Raw genomic sequence first — 20,062 nt, 5'->3', positions numbered from 1 at the left:
GACCTGGGAGCAAGGCAGGAGATGAGACATGAAATCAGACACTACTCATACACAGAAGCTTTTCCAGGTCACAGAAAGTAATATGTTGAACTGTAGATGCCACAGCAGGTGCTGAGTAGGGCCTGGGTGGGAGAAGTGGGGTTATGTCAGGTCAGCTTGGCCCCCACATGCAGTGCCAGGCTGGCCCAGGCCACTTGGGCAGTGACTTGAAAATACCGAACCCTGCCTTGGTCCCGGGTTCTTGGACTGCCCAGCCTGGCCCAGCCCAGCCCCCCCCTTATACACACACACACACACGCACACACACTGTTCCATTGACTTATAAAACGTGTATGCAAAACAGAAAAGACTAGATTCCCTTCTCACCCTTACTATAAATACCAAAACTCTCTTATAAATACATACTTAAAGGTAATCACTTTTTTACGTGCACAGACATAAATTGGGCACAGCACACTTAGAGAAAGACTCAAATTCTCAACATAAATACATCTGTGGACACATGTAGATGTATTTGTAGGGACATGTAGACACAAACTCATTTAGAAAAGATGTGCTTATCTCCTCAGACACACTGTGATGCATACATTCTGCTAACAGACAGAAAGCTCAGGAGGAGCAACAAGTAAATCTATGGAACGAACATTGCCAGGCCTAGAGGCCTAAGGGCTACCCGAGTCTTACCTTACCTATCGCAGGTCTTCGGCTGGCCAAACCGGATAAACGTATGAGAGAAGAGACTTTCCAGAGTCAAACAAGGGTTAGGCTTTATTCAGGGTCTTAGTTACATGTGCAGGGGGATTTCTTCCTGAGGAGAGAGGAATCTCCCTAGGAGGCAAAGATCTTACAGTAAGAGAATGGAAGCGGAAGTGGAAGAAGGAGAGAGGGGAGAGGGAAGAGAGAAGAGAGGAGAGAGGGAAGAGGGGCCTTCTGTCCTCTAAGGGCCCCTCAGTGCTAAGAGCGCCTTCAGGCTTTCCTGACTCTACTTAAGCTCTCCTGCCGCATAGTTTGCACCTGAATACCGTGCCTGTTAGACAACAATAGGTGTGCTCAGACCCCGGGCCAATCTCGAGGGTGGGGATGCTCTCCCCAGCGTTTCCCACAGGAAGAGGCGGAAATGCAAGAGATAGCCTGGTCTCACACCTCAATTCCCTGCTGTTCCCTGGGGGGCCTCATGAGAACTCTAAGGTTTAGAAGTCCTCACCTTTACCCGCCTGAGACTGGCCACATGGAACTGAGCTTACACCCCCAACAGAAAATTATATACCAGAGCAACAGGAAACAGTTACCAGAGGGAAGGCAGTAGAATTGAGAGGTTGGGAAAGGCTTCCTGGAGGATGTGGGATTTTACTTGGGACTTTAAAGGCAGCCCAGGAGGTCAGCAGGCAGAGTGGGGGAAGGAGAGCCTTCCAGGCTGAAGCTGAAGACAGAGAGAAAGCCCAGAGCTGAGAGATGAAGGCCCTTGTTCATGGTACAGCCAGGAGGCCAGGATCAGTGGCTCAAAGAGGACATGTCCGGGAGTAAAGGGTAAGAAAACTGGAAGGGTTTGGAGCAGGCAGGTGACAAAAGGCTTGGAATGACAAAAGGCCTTTTGTATTTGATTATGGAGGCAACAGGGACACATCAGGTCATTGAGAAGAGAGTGACATTGTCAGACCTGTACTTTAGCAGAATCACTTTGGTGGTCAAATGGAGGGTGGATGGGAGTGGGGAGAACTTGAGGCAGGCAGGCCCCCCTGCAGGCTAATGAAGTAATCTAGGGGTGATGTGATGAGGGCCAGTGCCAGGATGGGAACAGTGTCAGGGGAGAAAGGGGGCATATTTGAGAGATTCTTCCAAGGTAAAATCAACAAGCCTTGGTACCATGTTGGATACGAGGAGTGAGAGAGCATGAGGAATCCAGGCTGACTCCTAGGTTTTAAGCCTGAGGGATTAGGAGGATGGTGTTGTCCTCTACAGTAACAGGGAGGGGGGGACTTGGGGGAGGGAGTTGAGTTCTGTTAAGATGTCTATTGGATGTCCAGTTTGAGATGTCTGAAAGGCAGCTGGAGATGCGAGATTGGGGGTCAGTAGAAAGATTAGGTCTGGATCGGTAGATTTGAGAATTGTTGGCGTAGAGATAATGGAATCCATGGGAGCTGATGAAATCCCCAACTAAAGTAGCATAGATGGAGCAGAGGGCCTAGCACAGAATCCTGCCTATGCCTGTGGTAGGGGCTGGGTGAAGACACTGCATAGACCAAGAAGGAAGTGTCAGATAGGTAGGAAGTGTCACAAAAACCTAGAGAGAAGAAAGTGGCTCGGAGAAGGCAGTTAGCAGTATTGGAGGATGCAGAGGCCAAGGAGGAGGAGGATTGAGAAAAGACCATTGTACTTTGGCAATTAAGAGGTGGTTAGCAACTTTGGAGAGGTTCTTTTCAGTGGAATGAAGAGATGGGGATAAGAAGAGAGGAATTGGAAGCCCTTGTTGTAGAAGACCTCCTCAAGAAGGTTAGGCACAAAAGACAGGAGAGACAAGGGTAATAAAAGGGATGGATGGGCCATGTAAGGGTTTCTGAGGATGGAGGAGACATAGGCATGTTCATGAGCAGGGAAATGGACAGTAGAGAGGGGCAGTTTTTTGGAGGAGATGGGATGGAATGAACTCACTTGTCTAAGTTATCAGGGTTAGCTTTGGTAAGGAGTAAGGCCACCTCTTCATGTGAGACAGGAGGGATTCATTGGCAGAAGGCACCTGAGTGTTAAAAGCTGAGCAAGGGGAGATGAGAGAGGGGTGAGCGCATGATGCACAGCCTCATGGTTTTTCTGTGAAGTATGAGGCAACATTTTAACTGAGAATGGGAGAAGGGAGAAGGTTTGAGGAGAGTTGAGGAGGGCTGAAAAAGTTTGAAGAGCTGCTGTGGGAGTGAGTAGATTAGGGAGCTGTAAAGGATTGCCGAGCAGTAGTGAGGGCACACTTGAGTTTATGTAACAAAGCTGTAGTAGACCCAGACAGAAGGGTTGTGTGATTTTCTCAATTCATTCAGCAGCAGGAATAAGCAACAGTGGTGGATTGTGGGAGCGATCCAAGGCTGAGGCTTGGTTGGGCACAACTGACAGTATGATAAGACGGTAAGGGACTTTAGAGACGATAGTGGAGAGTTGGCCTGGTTCACAAAGGGATTGGAAGCTTTCTCATCTCTGCAGGATCTCTGAAGTGTGGCCCCTTCTGTCCTCTGACACCGCCTCATCACCCACACTTGGACTATTGCAGTGGCCTGGGGAGGGGAGGCCTCTAATCTTCCCCACTCTAGTCCAGTCCATCCACCATTCAGCCACCAAAGGGATTTTTCTAAAGGCCACCCTTTTCCCTACTCAGTAAACTCCAGTGCCTTCCTATCACTTCCTAGAACAAATATAAATTCCTGTGCATGGCATTCAAAGCCCTTTATCACTTAGCCACCTCCTGCCTTTCCAGTGTTTCTTTAATATAGTGATCCTGGCCTCCTGGCTGTTTCTTCTCTCAGCTTGGGCATTTTTTCTGGCCATCTCCCAGGGCTGGACGGCCCTCCCTCTGCATCTCTGCCCACTGACCTCCCTGGCTTCCTTTAAGTCCCAGCTAAAATCCTGCCTCCCATAGGAAGCTGTCCCCAAGCCCTCCTAGCTCTAACATCTGCCCTCTGTTCATCATCCTCCGCTATTTACCTGGCCAGGGCTTCTTTGTACATATTCCTTTGGTTCTTTGCTCCCCCACTGGACTGTGACTTCCTGGAAGTCAAGGATGGGCTTTTGCCTTCCTTGTTGCTTCCCTAGAGCTTTAGCTCAGTGTCTAGCACAAAACAGGCTGTTAATAAGCATTTATTGCTTGACTTATCTAGTATAGCTAATGGGGGCAGCCAGGTGATTACAGTAGTGGGCCAGAAGTCAGTAAGACTCATCTTCCTGAGTTCAAATCTGGCCTCAGACACTTACTAGTTGTATGAACCGGGGCAAGTCACTTCACCCTGTTTGCCTCAGTTTCCTCATCCACAAAATAAGGAAAAGGAAATTGCAAACCCCTCCAGGGTCTTTGCCAAGAAAATTCCAAACGGGCTCATGAAGGGCCGGACACAACTGAACAGTGCTGGGTGATGGCTGAGAGTGGAAGAAGAGCAGGTTTTGCTGAGGGAGGGCAGAGGGGCAGGTGGAAAGCCAGTAAGTTGTGATCTGATAGGGAAATCTCAGAGGCCATGAACAAGAGGTGGTGTATTTGTGGGTGGTAGGTGAGGCTGGGAGTATGACATTTTTGTTGGTGGCTGAGGCAGGATGAGTCACACACAGACTTTCAGAAGCCAGGTGGCTGTCCATAGTCCAATGAGCACATCCCAGCATTTCAGCAAAGCTTCCCGAGCCCCCAAGGTCACTCCTTTGGCTTCTGTGCCCTTCTCGTCTCAGCTAGGGCAGCCATGAGGCAACGGGAAGAAGGCTGGCGTTTTGTTGTTTTTGTCGGTCAATGTCCATTCCCTTCATTTGTGGCTCTGTGTTGTAATGATTACAGTTTGCGTTGACCTCCACGGACTGTACAAGCAGTGAAAGCCAGCCACCTTTGCTTTATATCACTGTTCGCATGAAGCAGATACTGAAATCTCTTATTACCTCATTTTCTTTTTCTTTTTTCTAATCTGTTTTTAAAAATTCCTGTAGGCACAAAGAAGAATGCTGGAAAATCATTGAGAATATGCATAAATAAAGAAGTATTTTTTTACATAAAAAAAGTCCAAGAATCACAAAGTCTGCAGAAGCTTGGTTAATCAGATACTACCAGACTGATTTAATCAGCATAAAATTGAAAGAACTTAAGTTCTGTAGTAAAAATTCCCATTTGGGATTGGACAAACTTTAACAGAGAGGCTAGTGAAGAAGGGAAGGGAGGGGTGGGGGGACAGGCGAGCGGGCACGTCCAAACTGTGCAGATGTGGAAAATGGCCCCTGTCAAACCTGGGAAGATTCGTCGTTTCTCATGGAAAACATTTTCTCCACCTAAGCTTTCCTTCCAAACTTAAGTCCATTGAAGTCCAATATATTGTCTCAATTATTGTATTTTTTTGTCTTGGTTTTCTTGGTGACAATACAGCCAAATTGTAAGTTTACTACTTTGCCAGTGGGAAAATGGGATGACTTCAATATCTTTCTTGAGCTCCATGATGAGCCTCTTGTGGTCACTCTTCAGCATTTCACCTCTGAACCTATCCTTTAGCGCAGCAGTGCTAACAAGGATGTCTGTAGCTTCAAAATACATCTTGGGAGATTCTCCAGGAAAAGGTTCTATTTTGACACAAGCTTGACTTCTTGAACTTTTTTTTCAATATCCACTTGCTTATGGTTTACTTCAATATTTGTAACTATTTCAATCTAAAGAAGATTTTTACTAGTCCACACCTGGGTGTGCCTTGTTTCACTTGACCTGCTTTAACAATTTCACCCATCACTATTTGTGAAATCAAACCCTGATACTGCCATGTTTGCTAGATGTGACCTTCAGCAAGTCAGTGCCCTTCCCTGAACCTCTGTTTCCTCATCTAAAATCTGTCTGAGAGTAAACATTTCTTTAGTCCCTCAGCTATGTTGGGCACTATGCAGAGCACTAGGGCTGTCAATACCACAGCAGTCCCTACCTTCAAGGGGATGTGACCTTGAAGTTTCCTCCCAGCTGTAGATCCAGGGTCTTTTGTCACTTTTTTCTCACTTTTGTTGCCTTCCTCCAGCAGGCCAGACCTTTGCTGTTGTCACCCTGGTCCAGCCCTCTGAGGACAGCTATGCCGAGATTGTCCTGGAATGAGAACCAGGAGCACAGAATGGTTTTTTACCAAAAAAGACCCCTAGAATTCTCACTCTTGGATGGGGCCAGGCCTGCAGACTCTTCTGCCTGGGCCAGAGCCCCAGGTCTGTGGTACTTGGGCTAAGACCAGAGTGATAGAGGAGAATCAGACCAGGGCCATCAGCAGAGCTCAGTGGGCTAGTACTGAGATCAGTCTGTCAGCTCAGAGTCTAGCTGGGACAAGGGAGGGACGGAGCTCCCCCCTCTTCCCCCTCCCATTTCCAAAAGGGGAGCTCTCTATTGAGCTCTCTTGACCAGGCTAGGCCTGGCCCCCCCTCACCTGGTGATGCCTCCTGGGGATCCAGCTTCCTACATCTGCCTCCCCGCAACGGCCCCTCTTTCCTCCTACCCTTGAAAATGAAAGACACAAAGACCTGGCATGGAAATCATTGCTGGGCTTAATGTGGGTAATTTGCAGCTGCTAATTAAGATGCTTGCTCAGGTTCTCTGGAACTGAAAACAGTCCTGCTGGTCATCGCTTCTATTCACTGTAAACTTATCACTGCCCGAAGAGCCCAATGCTGGACCATAGCTGGGAGTGTGTGTGTGTTCGTCCTTCACTGCCAAACTGAACATGCCTGAGAGGCTGTCCTCTGACTTTTGAGCCAGCCTCCAAACTGGCCTTTGCCTTTTTTTAAAAATTAACAAAACCCCACTTCCCTCCCCGCATTGAAAAAGAGAAAAAAAGCTAGTAGCTAACAATTATATAGCATTTTAAGATTTATTTTAAAAATTTTGCCTCATTTCATCCTTACAACATCCTATAAAGGGAGGTACTCATTCCCGTTTACAGATGAGGAAACTGAGACAGAGGTAAAATGACTTGCCCAGGATCACAAAGCTAGCAAATATCTGGGGCAGAATCTGAACTTGAGTCTTCCTGACTTCAGGCACAGCACTTCCTACACCAGTAATCAAGCCAAGAAGAACCCCCTATTGGCCTGTACTTCCATGTGCACCAGAGTCCTATCTCTGTCAGGAGATGGGAAGCATTTTTCCCACCCTGAGGGCACTGGACCGACCTTTCCCAGTCATTTGTCTCTGGTGCCTTCAGGCCTGGCCTTTCTCCGCGTCACTGTGGCTGTCCTGCCCATTCTCTTGGTCTCTCTTTGCTCCACATCCTTTTATTAATCCACAAGGATGTCCTGGGAGCCACCTTCCTGCCTGGTGCTGGGGATACACAGACAGTCAAGGAACTTGTCTGGGGAGACCACTTGGCCACATATAATGCAAGACAAATCAGAGCCAATTTTGGAAGGGAAGGCACCAGCCATGGAAGGGATCAGGAGACTTCGTGTAGAGGGTGATTGATTAGGGTCTTAAAAGGAACTAGAAATTCCAAGAGGTGGAGGTGAAGAGGGCAAGTGTGCCAGGCAGGCAGCCCACTCAGGGGCACAGCCAGGGGAGACAAAAGGCCCACATAGAGAAAGCCAGAAGAGGAGATGGGAATGGGAGGGCAGAGGCCAACCTGATCCTGGAGGGACAGCCACATGGAGCCTCAGTTTATGGAATTGGGATTGGAGGGAGGGGCTGTGGTTAGAGTCCTCTATAATGAAAGTGACTTGTGGTAGCCATGGGAAGGTACCACTGGTCACAGGGACTCCTATTGGAAAGCAGGGGAGATGATCTAGGCAAGGAGACATCTTCCTTGCTTTTTGCTTGTCGCATATAGCACAGTGATTGACCCCGTACAAGTTGAGGTGATGGGCATTACTTTGCTGTACTTTTCCTGCTGCTGTGACTGTGTGGCGCAGATTGGTTCAGAGGCTGGCAACAAGTTCATCACTTTCCCTCCTAATTCCAAATGGTTTTCTAGGATGACAGCCCCAGTCACAGCTCCACAAAAGGGTTATCAGTTCAGTCTAGTCTGAAATCTTGAGTTGATTAGTCAGCCCCTCGGAGCCTACTTTTTCTCATGAGTTCCTTTGACGTTTCAGATCTTTCCCCTTCCAAGTATTTGTCTTGATACATGAAGTAGTCTCTTATTTTGTTTGATATAGGACTCATTTGGTAAGCTCACACAGGCAGTACTTTCAGTATGGCTTCAGGTACAATCATCGATAACGCCTCTTTAATTAGTACATTTTTCCTTTACTTTTTGAGAAGCAGTGGAAATGTAATGGACCAAGAGCTGGTGTTGAAGGTGCAAAGACCTTGGTTCAAGGCTGCTTGTGGCCCACGCTGGCTGTGTGACTCCGGGCAGGTCACCTCTCCAAGTGGCAGAGGAGGTAGTGACTATAGCTCCAAGGAGAATTTCCTCCTCTTGCCCTCTCCTCTCTCCTTTGGTGAAGGCAGTCACAGGCTCAGCCCTAGAGCCAGTTTATCCTTCAGGCTTTAGACTCCTGGGCCCCTCCTCTCCTGTCCTGGACCCTCTTGTTTTCCTAGCAGTGTCAGTGACTTTCTGCCAGGCCTAGAGGCCTGTGTGGGCTACCCGAGTCTTCTTACCTCACCTCCGAGGTCTTCGGTTGGCCAAAACCCGATGCTCATATGAGAGAAAGGACGTTCCAGAGTCGAACAAGGGTTGAGCTTTATTTCAGGGTCTAGTTACAAGTGCAGGGGAGTCTTCCTTAGGAGGAAGAGGGGGAGATTTCCTAAGGAGGCTAGGATCTTAAGGGATTGGAAGTAGAAGTACAAGCGGGGAGAGAGGGGGAGGGGAGAGAGGAAAGAAGAAAGCGGAGCCTACTGTCCTCTTGGCTCCTCACATGCTAAGAGAGCTTTCAGGCTTCCTCAATCCTACTTAACCTTCAGCCACACAGTTTGCATCTCAATACCGTGCTGTTAGATAACAATAGTGTGCCCAGATCCGGGACGACCTCGAGGGCAGGGAGACTCCACCCATCACGTTTCTCACGGGAAGAGGCGGAATTACTCGAGCTAGCTCGGTTCACCTCGATCCCCTGCCGTTTCCTGGGAGGGTCTCGTGAGAGCTCTAAGATTTAGAAGCTCCCACCTTTACCCGCCTGAGACTGTCCACACGGAACTGAGCTTCCAATCCCAACAACTTTCAGTCCAGAACAGAGTAGCAAAGCAAGGGCTCTTCTGGGGCTCTGGGTTGGCTCAAACCAGCCCTGGGTTCAGCCGTGTCATTCTGAGTCTCTGTGTTTTCATTTAGCAATGGGGATTTCAGTACTTGCGGGATGGGGTGACAGATACTTTGTAACCCTCTAAGGATTGAATTTGGGTTGTTATTATTGTTGACTCTGAAGAGAGGACTGGCTTCACAGTCAGAAAGACCCAGGTTCAGATCCTACCTCTGCCACTTACTGGCTTTGTGACCAAGTCACTTAATCTTAAATGCCTTAAATTTTAAAATCTTAAGTTAATTCGGCTTTGGCTCCTAAAGTTGAGTCCACATTCCCACTTGAAGAGTTTCCTCCAGTGATCAGAAGATGAGGCTTCTCTTCCTACTATTTGCTCTTTCACTCTTAGGGGCTTGGAGCTCAATAGAGAAAAGTTCTGGCTTTCTTTCAAAACTTCCCAACTGGGAGGCAAAGGAAGGGCCTGGGGTGGTGAGGAGGAAGGAGAACCAACCTCTTTGGAGCACTCCAATATGGAGCCTTCCATAGCCTCTCCTTTCCCTTCCTTATTTTACAGAGTTCTCAGTTTCTAGAGATTAACTGGAGAGGGAGAACTGGAAAATTGAAGAAAAAGTGGAAACCAAAATGAGCCAACAAGAGGAGCTCCGAGCAGAGCAGAACAGAGGGCTGTACAGATGTTCTTATTATTCCATTGGATCCTGGGGCCCCCCTTTTGGTGTTCCTGGATCAATCTGGGCCCCTTCCCCTCTCATGACTGGAATGTGCTGCCTTGCCTTAGTTCTGTCTGCAGAATCCATGTAGCCTGGAGAGATTTCCCCTGATCACAGAACCCCACTGTCCTTCTTAGGTCCCTGTCTCCTTCACTCCCTTTTCTCCGCTTTACTTCTTAACTTTCAGTCTCAAAAAGAGCTCTGTTTATTCATCCTAATCCAGTGATCCCTTCCACACATTGACTCTCCCCATTGCTGTTTCACTACATTGAGGGGTGGTATAAGAAATTAAATGAGAATTTGGGGGGAGATTTGTGGAAGCTGCAGATGCCATGTGAAGGCCAGCAGACAACCCAAAGCCTAAGAATCAAATGGCCCAATTTTTATAAGAAGGTACTGTAAACACCCCATAAAAGAAAAAGAAAAAAAAATCAGAGTTCTTTTCTGGTATGAAGCGAGGGCTAAAAAATTTTATGAGGATTCTCCAGATTCTCTAGATTTTGGGGCAGTGACACCACAACCCTAACCCCTAAGATGTGGAAGGGATTACTATAATTAGGGAGTGTTAACTCTTCTGAATTCTCTCAACTATTCTACTCCCCACAGTGGTCAGAATTCCTTTTCTTTAGAAGCGCCCTTCTTATCCCCACTCTCTCCCCACCTCCCCCTCAGCCCATCCACAATGAGCTCATTCTTTTGCCCCATCTCTTCCTTTCCTCTGTTACATACTTCAAAAGTCCTCCACAGAATCTATCCTCTCCTTATTTGTGCCAGTTGTGAAGGAGGAAGTAGGTGACCTTCCTTTTTGCCATCACAATGGCCTTAGAAGGGAAGGCATTGGGCACTAGGAAAGGTGAAGTTTGGTCTGAGTCTTGAAGGAAGCCAGGGATTTTAAAAGGTGGAAGGGAGACCCATTAGAAAGCTGTCATCCAGGTGTGAGGTGAGGGAGGCCTGAGCTGGCTTAACTGTATGAGATGTGGATGAGAGCAGCATCGTTGGCACTTAATTGGATCTGGGGATGAGCAACCAAAGAGGAGTCAAGGATGACAGACTGAGGTTGTGAATGGGGTGGCTGGGAGGGTAGTGATGTCACGGCCATGTTTCTCGAGCTCTCTCTTCAGGATTTTTACCGGTTGGGCAGAAGTGAAATTCAAACCAGCTTTCCTGTTTTCCTTTGCTCTGGTGGGGAAAGAATGACAGACTCGCATGTGTGTGTATGTGTGTGCATCTATTTATTTTGCCTGCTGTTCTCAGGGCTCATTGTGTTAAGACCCATACTCAGTGAAAATGGGTTCTTGACCGTTAAGGTTCAGCCAAGATACCCTTTGTATGGGAACAAACAGAGTCAGGAGCAACCCTGTTTGACAGATTTCCCTTGTGACAGATTAAACAACTGCACAACATCCTGGACCAGCTGCTCCTCAAGCAGGCCTGGGAGCTGGCCAGACACTGACTTTTTTCCTCATTAACTTAGTCTATAGGATAATGGACCCCATTTATCTCTAAGGCAAGTTTTCCTTTCATAGGTGGTCATCCAAACACTTTCTGATGAATCTCTCCATGGGCTACTACTCCCTTCCCCACCTGTGACTTTACACATATTCGTCTGTTGCCTGTGTTTATTGAACATCTTGTTACCACTAGTAGAATGAATGTAAGTACCTTGAGGACAGGCTCTGCCCCCCTTGTCTATATTCCCAGTGCCTACCATAGAACAAGTGCTTAATAAATGCTTGTTGATTGTGACTGCCCCAATCCCCTCCCTGTCATCACCCCTGCCTTGCTAAATGATAATAAAATAGTGACTAAAAGATAATGTGTCAGAATTCAAGCCCTGGCCCAAGAAAACAAGCCTTCTGACTCTAAAAGGGAGGGGAAGGGAAGGAAGAGGAGAGGAAGGGATGGAAAAAGAGAGGGGGAAATGGAGGGGGAAAGAGACAGAGGAAAGGGAGAATATTGTGTTGCTGTTTCTCAAGTGAGACCTCAGGAAAGCTGGGAAAAAGAACATGTGCTTTGCCAGCTCTCCCTTCTGTGCTGACTGCCCTGCCCAGCCCCCTTCCTGGCCTTGGTTCCTTGGCAGCCCCTTGTTCTGGTTGGAGAGTCAATGGTCTTCCAGGGGAAGGACTTCTAGGCTATGACTGTGGAATGCCCTTCTGCCAGCTCACTCTCACCCCTGACCTGTTTTTTTTTTTCCTACTCTTAAACTGACTTTGCTCAAGGCCTGACCCTCAGCCTGAGATTGGATTTATGGGCAGCAACTTTCTCCTCCCTGGATGAGAGACTAAAGGAGGACTTCTAGTGTGTGGGAAATCATTGAAAGGGGCTGAACCTGAGGGAGGCAAATTAAAAACAGGGAGAGGCCCCCAGGAAGCCAATCCTGGGCACCTTGAGGCGTCTCTGAAGATTCTTCCTGTCTGCCATGGTAAGGGACCAGGCTTTAGAGATCTGTTGGCACCAGGCTGGCATGGGTTTATATGGGCATTGATGTTCTTAGAGAGACCTACTGCCTGCTACTGCTCCCCTTGTTCTGCTGGAGGTTGGCCATCTGCCAAGAGCTTTGGAGGTGAGAAAGCAAAGGAGTTTGGAGGGTGGCAGCAGCTCCTTGGAGGATAAGCATGTGTGGGGCAGATGAACATTTTATTAGATGATCTGAGGTGTGGAGAACCAGATGCCAAGGAGGTTTGATAACTAATCATTCTAGCTAGCATTTAGAGAGTGCTTTATATCCCAGCTGAGGGTAATCTGTTGTGAAATAGGGGCTCAGAGTACCAGGAGACACACGGTTAGTCGTAACAGGAGGAAGCTTAGGGAGGAAGAGGGTGGGTTCTGTGTGAGTTCTTGTCATGGGAGTTTAAAGCCTTCACAGAACTGCTAAAGAGGGCACTGTGGCAGCAGGGAAGGCATTTGCTCTCCTGGGAAGTGAGCTACTGTTACCCAGAACTCTCTATATACCCTTTGGGCCAAATGGCAGCCAATGGCCCCCTGACCCTAATATGGCCTGCAATAGTATCTTGCGAATTCAGGACAGGAAGCCCATGGAAGCCTGAATGGCTTTTTATCTTATAGAATCGTAGATAGCCTAGAAGTTACACAACTATTTGATCAGTCCCCAAACTTGTCTCCCTTCACCAGAGATAGTGGCATGTAAACAGCTGGGAAACTAGGCTAAATGGAAGGAGAGGATCGCTGCCCTCTCCTGACTAGGAAGAAAAAAAAGCAAACCACCTCCTCCTTGTCCTCTTACTCTGGGGAAGGAGAAGCTGATAAGGGCTTTGAAAAAGGCTTTCCCTTTATCTCCAGCTCCAAATGAACCTGCCTGTCCTGGGAGATCTAGAGGAGAGAAACTGGTAGGGCCTCTGGGTGGAGCTGAGAGCACCTTTCCCTGCTGGGGCTGACAAATGGGGTTGTGTTATGGGAGGCTGGTTTCATGCACCTCCCCAAAGGCAGGGCCCGTACTCATGTGAAACCTCCATGATGTCCACCACTATCCTTTGTCAATAAATAGGACTTAGAACTAGGAAGGGCTTCAGAAGCTGTTCAGTGGTCTCCCTCTCATTTTACAAGTAAGGAAACTGAGGCTCAGGGAGAAGTGACCTCCCAGGGTCACCCAGGGAGTGGCGGAGCATGAGCAGACCCTTCCCAGTCCTGGACAGACCTGGACTATTGACAACATGAAGAGAAAGGCTAATGCTGGAGTTTCCCACCACTCTGGGACCTTCTACTTACCTCTGTTATCGGACTTTTGTCATCTGCACTGTCCTGGCTCCGATGCCCAGACTCTGAACATTGTTAGCCTCCACTTGTGATGTCTGCAGCTCCGTGAATTATATCCCCCCGGCATGTCTTCTCCCCCTATTCTTCTAGTCCTGTTAGCCCAAGCCCAAGCCTTTCTGACTCCATTACGCTGTAGCTGTCTTCCCCCTAGTCCCATGTGCTCAGAATGTTTTACCTGCACTCGCATTCTCTAGCCTTTCCCATTTTCCTTGGTCTTCTGTCTGTCCCTCATCTGACTGTGGATTTCTTGGTGGCAGGGGACTCTTTGTAGCCTTCCCAAACATTGAGTAACCTTTGACACTCAGATTAGACTGAAGCATTCAGCTTTTTGAAGGGAATTAGGATTATAGGTGCTGGGGAGAAAGGCTCACAGGGCAGCTTCTAAAAGGCTTGGTAGGGGAAGAGGCTGAAAGAGAAGAATCACTTGGAATAGATAGAATTTCCCCTAGGAGAAAGGAGGTGACTTCTTTGCCCTGGGGGAACATCCCTTAATAATAACCTTGTGAATCTGGTTACACCTAATTCTCTTGGTTAACATTCTTGAACATCAGAAACTTTTTCCTGTTGTTTGTGGACTGGGGGGCCACCTGGGGGAACATTTCCCACTTGCTAATTCCTTACAAAGTTAGACCCCAAGCTGAAAGTCTGACTCTTCACGCCTTTTGTTCTGGTTAGATGCCAGCACTATCCTGCAGTTTCCCTTGCTCCTCCGAGCCCATGACATGCCAGCACCATACTCCAGAAAGTCCTGTTCACCTTGACTCTCCTTAATGTGGATGCTCCTTTCAAAGTTCTGAGGCCTTTTAATCCTGGCTCTGCCCAAGCCTCTTCCCTCTGAAGGGAAACCTCATGGAGGCCTCATGGAAGCCTCATGGTGTCTCGAAGACACCTTCCTCCAGCGGTCTGGCTTTTCGGTTCTCTCTCATCCTTTCCCTGTGACTTGCCTGTCTCCCAGCAGGGATGGAACACAGAGCGGTGAGCCAAGGCTTGCCCTCAACTGGACCAGATGGTGGCCATCACTCGGCATTATTTCCCATTAACTTTGGATTCCTGGTTGGAGCCATGGAAAGAACACCTTTTGACCTGGCCCATATATGGTCCTCTGGACCTCTAAAACTAGGGAGTGAAGTTCCAGGGCTGGTGAGTGTTAGAAGTGAGCCACCCCCAACAGTGAGAAACATGGTCACCTTAAATAAAGACTAATACCTGTTGTGAAATCAGGAGACCCTTTATTAATCTTTACATCTGTTTCCCCTGAATGGACAGGTAGCCTCCCCAGTAAGGTTACAGGAAGACTACAACACGTGCAGAAAGATGAGGCTTCTTATACTGTTTTCTGATCTTTGGATCTCCAGTGACACTGTCTCCTGGCCATGTGACTCCATGTTCTCCTCTCTGATGGGCCCTTCCTCATGCAGCTCCTTGGGCCTGGGCATTAGTTTTTGACCTCTTACCTGACCATGCTAGGTCACAACCTAGGAATGTGAACAACAGAACTTTCCTACTTCCCACAAAATCCCCCCTCTTTTTCTTTATTAAAATTTCTGTTTCCACACCTAAATCCAATCAATAAATACCTCCTCACATTCTTTCCCCTATGAATTCTTCCCTTCATCTATCCCCCTTTATATGAATATGGGAAGGGAGCAAAGTTAATTGACATCAGGACAAGGGCAGTCCCCTTGTTATAAGTACAGATACAGAGATTCAAAATACAAAGGCAGATCAATGAATTATCCATTCAGAGATTCCATCTCATACAGCAGGTCTGGGGAGGAACATCATCTGATGCAGTTTTCTGGTCCAGATGCTTGGCATCTTTGACAATTTTTCCTCAATTTCTGATAATAAAGTGTCCCTTCCAGCCAAGGTCAAACCCCCTGTGTGTGCCCCTGTCCCATCTCCTCCTATCTCTTCCTTCAGTTGTTCTGTCCATCTGTCTGGCCTCCATCTGCAGCTTCTCCCAGCCTCCTCACTCAAGCTCATGCTTCACTTCTGAGCTGCCTTTTACATTTCTATTTTGAGTTCCAAATTCTCTTCCTCCCTCTCCTCCTCACTGAGAAGGCAAGCAGGTCCGGTGCCCGTGATACCTGGGACATTTGACACGCTTCCTGATGTCTGTGTCACCATCTCCAAGGCTCAGACTGCCAGTCTTTGACTACTGCTGCCTTCAGGATGGTCCAGGCCCTGAGGCCAGGCCAGATAGGAAGACTGGTTGAAGGAGATGGAGCCTAGAGAAAAGAAGGCTTAGAGGGGAGGGGGGCTGCCAGCTGGCCACCCTCTGGAATTGTTTGGCCTGGAGTGGCGGAGCTTAGAGCCCCTAGAGACAAGCAGAAGTTTGATGTTTCACTAAGAGAGCTGCTGGGGAAGGAGGTCACTGGCAAATAATGACCCCTCTCTAGGTCTCAGTTTCCCCCTCTGTACAATGAGAGGGGAATTTAGTCTTTTTCTGCTACAAATGCCCAGGCAGGTGACTTCCTTCTTGTCCTTAGAGAAGGGATGAGGGGCTGCTGCTGCCGAGGGAGCCACCATTGCTTCTTGTGCGCACTAGGTGGCAATATTGGCCCTGAAATCCGTAGCCAGGGGCTGAGACTGGGGTCCACGCTTTCTTTTCCTCTGGCCCAGGACGAGGTGACTCCTGATCTGCTCATCTCCAGCCCCTATCCCTCTGTTCCCATACTCCCTGGAATGACAGCCAGTCATTAATCCCTGGGACCACAGCCAGGGGGCTGGTACTCACTGTTGACTCTTGGTAGCACAGGCAGTGATCAGTCAACCAGCAATTATGAAAGGCCTACTATGTACCAGATGCCATGCTGAATTCTGGGAGACATACCAGTCTAAAGGGGGAGATGAAGGGATGGAATGTGTGTGTACATGCGCACGTGTGCTACCCTATTGTGGAAGGCCCAGAGGAGGCCAGCATTTGCTGGTTGTTTTGGGGAGCCCTGAGCTAGAGCCAGTCCAGGGGTTCACATCCACTGGAATTTAGGGCTGACCCCTTTACCCCCTTTTTTGGCTGCTTTCCTCTCCCTGTGTCTGTGTCTCTGCTGTATCCTCTCCTGCGCTGGGCCCCTCGTGTTCCCTCTCTACTTACCCCACTCTCGGTTATACCTTGTGAGCATCTCAGTCGCCCTCCCAAGGAAGACGGAGTATCTTCCTTTCCTACCCTTGTACCCTGTCTCCTACTCTTGAGGCGTGGGATGGCTCTTAGGTTAGACTTGTGATGTGCTTCCCTCTGCCCAGAGGACTTGCCTCAGTTAAACTTGGAGTCCCTTCCAAAAACCTGTCTCTTTCCATTTGTCATTTGCCAGTGATCTCTAAGGCTGCCTGGATGTCCTGAGAGCCAGGCTCCCCACAGACCTACCCCTCTTCAGTTCCCTAACACTTTTGGGTGTCCTGGCCTGAAGATCTGGGCTTTCAGAGCTCCACTTCCTGTCTGACCACCTCCAATGCTGGACTTGGATCTTCAGTTTCTGGCAGCAGCCCCCCTTCTAAGGAGGAGGGCCAAGTGATGCAGCTGAGAGCACCCCCTCCCCCCCCCAGTTTGAAAGTAAGCCATGACCCTGGGCAAGCCTCCAAGGGGTTGGCAAAGTGACCTTTGAAATCCCTTCCAGCTTCTAGGACTGTGGTCCTGCAAGGCTGGGAGCCACTTATGATGGAAAGCAAAAAGCACAAATCTTGGTGGGTGAACCCCTGGAGCCATCTTGATTTAAGCGCCTTGTGAATGCTGGTCTGTACCAAGGCTCAGTCCTGAGAGTGGGTCTGGGCTTGACCAGGCCCACAGAACCAGGTGGGATTCAGGCCAGCTATAGGCAGAAGTGCAGTGGGTGTAGTTTATTGAGGGGCAGTGCAGGGAAGGGAGTCTCTGGGGCCGCTCAGACTGTGGGGCTGCTGCTGCTGAGCTCCAGAACAACATTTTTTGTCAGATCTGGAACTCTCCAAAGCCAGATCTGTCCAAACCCAAACCCCTTCTCAGCATGGTCATCATCATACTTCCCGTGGGAGGAGGAAGAGGAAGGAGGTCCAGCTTCTTGTCCATGAAGTCCCATTGGGTGGGAGCCAGGTTGAGCAAAGAACAGACATGGCAGTCACTCCTTGCTCCTGAGTCAATGCAGCCTTGTTTTAGCCCTTCTGAGAAGAGGCAGGAAGGATCTCTCCATGAACTTTAGACCATTAGCTCTCTAGAGGACAAAGTCAGGAGGAAGGAAGTATTTGAGGCTGCTGGTTGCCTCTTTTCTCCTTTTACAGAAGTGCCTCGCTGTCTCCCTGGCCCCAGCAGGGAAATGTGGCTTGTCCCGCAGGACACATAAGTAGAGATTGGTGCTGAGCTCTACCTCAAGCTGTGAGCATGACTTCTTATCCCAGAGGAGAGCGAAGCAGAAGAAATATCCTTCCATGATGATAGCAGCCACAGCTTGGTGACTGGGTCTTTGGCAGGATGCTCGCAGGTTCTCAGCTTGGGAACCCTCTCAGGGATCCAGCCAAATTCAAGAATTTGCCACCTCCAGAGTTTGGCCCAGGCACCCCACCCAAACTAATCCACTCTGGCTTAGAAATGATGTGGAAGCGTGGGCATCATGGACAGAAGGTTACCTGTACTGGGTTAGGGGGTAATTGTGTCCTGTTTAAAGATTTCTGCTCTGGAGCACTAGGGGAATGGACCTTGCTTCTGAGCTGCCTATCATAAAAGGACTTTATGCATAACATGAGAAACTCAGGCAGGGAGTTTGCTCCTTTGTTTGGTCTGATGAAAAATACAGCTCAGCCTGACCTCTAGGGGAATCACGAAATGCAGCAGCTCCCTGAATTCCTGAGGTCTTGTTTCCTTATGTTGTCCAGATTCGGTTTAGTGCCAGGAAGACATGGGTCTCCCCCAGGAATGGTGGAAAGACAGATGAAGAGTCTGGTCCTGCCCTGCCGCTAGCTCTCTGTATGACCTTGGGCAAATTCCTATGCCTTGGACCTCAGGTCATCTCTAAAATGGAACACTAGCATCTTTCTTTTTCCTATGGCTCTTGTGAGATAGTGTCTGTGAAAACATTTTACAAATGATATCCCCTCCTCATTCTCCCAGCAGCTGCCCAGAGTCAGCCTAGTCAGACTGGGGAGTCTGCAGAGAAGGGCTTTCCCTCTCTCTGCCTCTCCTCAGGCGTGCAGGATTCTTTGGGGATGGCTTTAACCAGCCCCCCTTGAGAGGTTTAAGAAGGGCTCCCAGTGGTTCCTTTCCCCTCTAACAGGAATCAGTCATATAGTAGCTCCTTTATACAAGAGTCCTTTCCACCCTTTATCACGTTTGATTGCTGCAATCCTTGGAGCTGGGCTCAGTCCAACCTGCCTTGAGTAGCTTATGCTCTCCTGGGAGAACACAGCTTCCAGATGAGGAAATACAGAGAAATTTCAAAAGGGAAGGAAAGAGCCCATCAAGGGGAGAAGGGACCATAGCTGTGTGGTACCTGAGCTAGTATTAGACAGCAAGGTGGCAGTGAGGGGCTCCCAGAGGCTGAGGAGAGGAGGGATGGGGCCAAGGAGGGCGTTGGATGGGCCTCTGTGGGGAGGCTGTGGGAAGTGAATGAATAGGAAATGAGATCTTTGCTTTTCTAAAAAGTCTATCTATAAATCAATGGGTTACTTTCAAAACTGTCCTGCTTCTCTGTGCTTCCTCCTGAACACCTTTCTTTGCATTTGAAAACGTTCAAAAGAAAACAAAAAGAAAGAGAGCAAAAGAGAGGGAAAGAAAGAAAAAGAAAGAAAGAAAAAGAAAAATCCTTGAAACAAATAAGTGTAGTTGAGCCAAACACATGGAGCAGTGGTTTGGCCAGACGCTGTGTGTCCACCCCCTCCAGCGGTCCTCTGACCCAGCTGGGCACTGCATCAGTCAGAGTTCGGGAGCCTTCTGGAGTTCTTTGTCCTTGGTTTCAGGTCTTCTAGGCCTCTGTGCATCAATTCATGCCACCCAGGATTCCCTGAGATGGTATCTTTCATCATTTCTTACAGTGTGATAATATTCTGCTATATTTATATGCTACAGTTGGTTTGACTGTTCTCTTAATGTCCACAGGGTCATCTAAGCCCTCCCTTCCCCCACTTAGATTCTAGCTCTTTTTTTTCTTCTGTTAATCTGGTAGGTGCTTAATAAATGGATTAGACTGACTGACTGCCCACCCAATATTCTCTTCCCTCTTAACCACCTCCTCCCTGTTTCTGAGTGTTTTCTTGTTTATTTTGGTATATTTCTATAGCAAACTATAATCTTTCCTTGTCCATGAAAGATGAGCAAGCTTCAGCCGACGCCTACTCTGCCATCCCTTCCTCCATGTTTCTGTTTTTTTCTCATACACCCTAATTGTCAGAAAGATCAAATTTCATCCCTTTCTTCCACCTTTGCACACAAGTATACTCCTTTTACCCTCTTTTTTTTTTTTTTTGCCCTCTGGTTCTAACAGATCTGGGCACTTTTCATTTTAAGATTCCTGAAATACAATATTCAGGCTTTTTAAAAATCACAGTTTTCAGGGAGTTGAATGATTCTTAAATGATCTCTCCTTGATCTCCTTTCTAGGTTGATTATTTTTGATATGGGCTAGCTTAGATTTTTTTTTTCTGTTTTTTCAGTTTTATGATTTCGTTAGACTTCCTGTCTTGGTGAGTTGTTGATTTCTGTTTGGTCAGTTTTAAGGGTGTCCTTTTCTTGAGTCAGGTTT

The 20,062-nt window shown here is 48.2% G+C and overlaps 1 protein-coding gene and 1 long non-coding RNA gene across 4 annotated transcripts in view; one reads left to right on the top strand and one right to left on the bottom strand.

Annotated features, from left to right (window-relative positions):
* PC (pyruvate carboxylase) overlaps positions 1-20,062 on the top strand; it is a 93,248-nt gene that overhangs the window by 37,548 nt on the left and 35,638 nt on the right. The window contains exon 1 of one of the 3 annotated variants that reach the window (XM_072639214.1): positions 11,811-12,006. The exons of 1 other annotated variant lie outside the window; for it this stretch is intronic. In XM_072639214.1, coding sequence (XP_072495315.1) covers positions 12,004-12,006 — 3 coding nt within the window. In that variant the 5' untranslated portion in view covers positions 11,811-12,003. One more of the 3 variants, XM_072639215.1, reaches the window with a different exon arrangement.
* Positions 234-6,457, bottom strand: LOC140524610 (uncharacterized). The gene is made up of 3 exons (XR_011973778.1): positions 6,117-6,457; positions 5,634-5,788; positions 234-4,656 (listed from the first exon to the last, which is right to left on the bottom strand). It is a non-coding gene; the product is annotated as an uncharacterized lncRNA (long non-coding RNA).

Source organism: Notamacropus eugenii, chromosome 2, assembly GCF_028372415.1.
Source record: "Notamacropus eugenii isolate mMacEug1 chromosome 2, mMacEug1.pri_v2, whole genome shotgun sequence".
Lineage (NCBI taxonomy): Eukaryota > Metazoa > Chordata > Mammalia > Diprotodontia > Macropodidae > Notamacropus > Notamacropus eugenii.
This window is presented reverse-complemented; position numbering and strand designations above follow the sequence as displayed.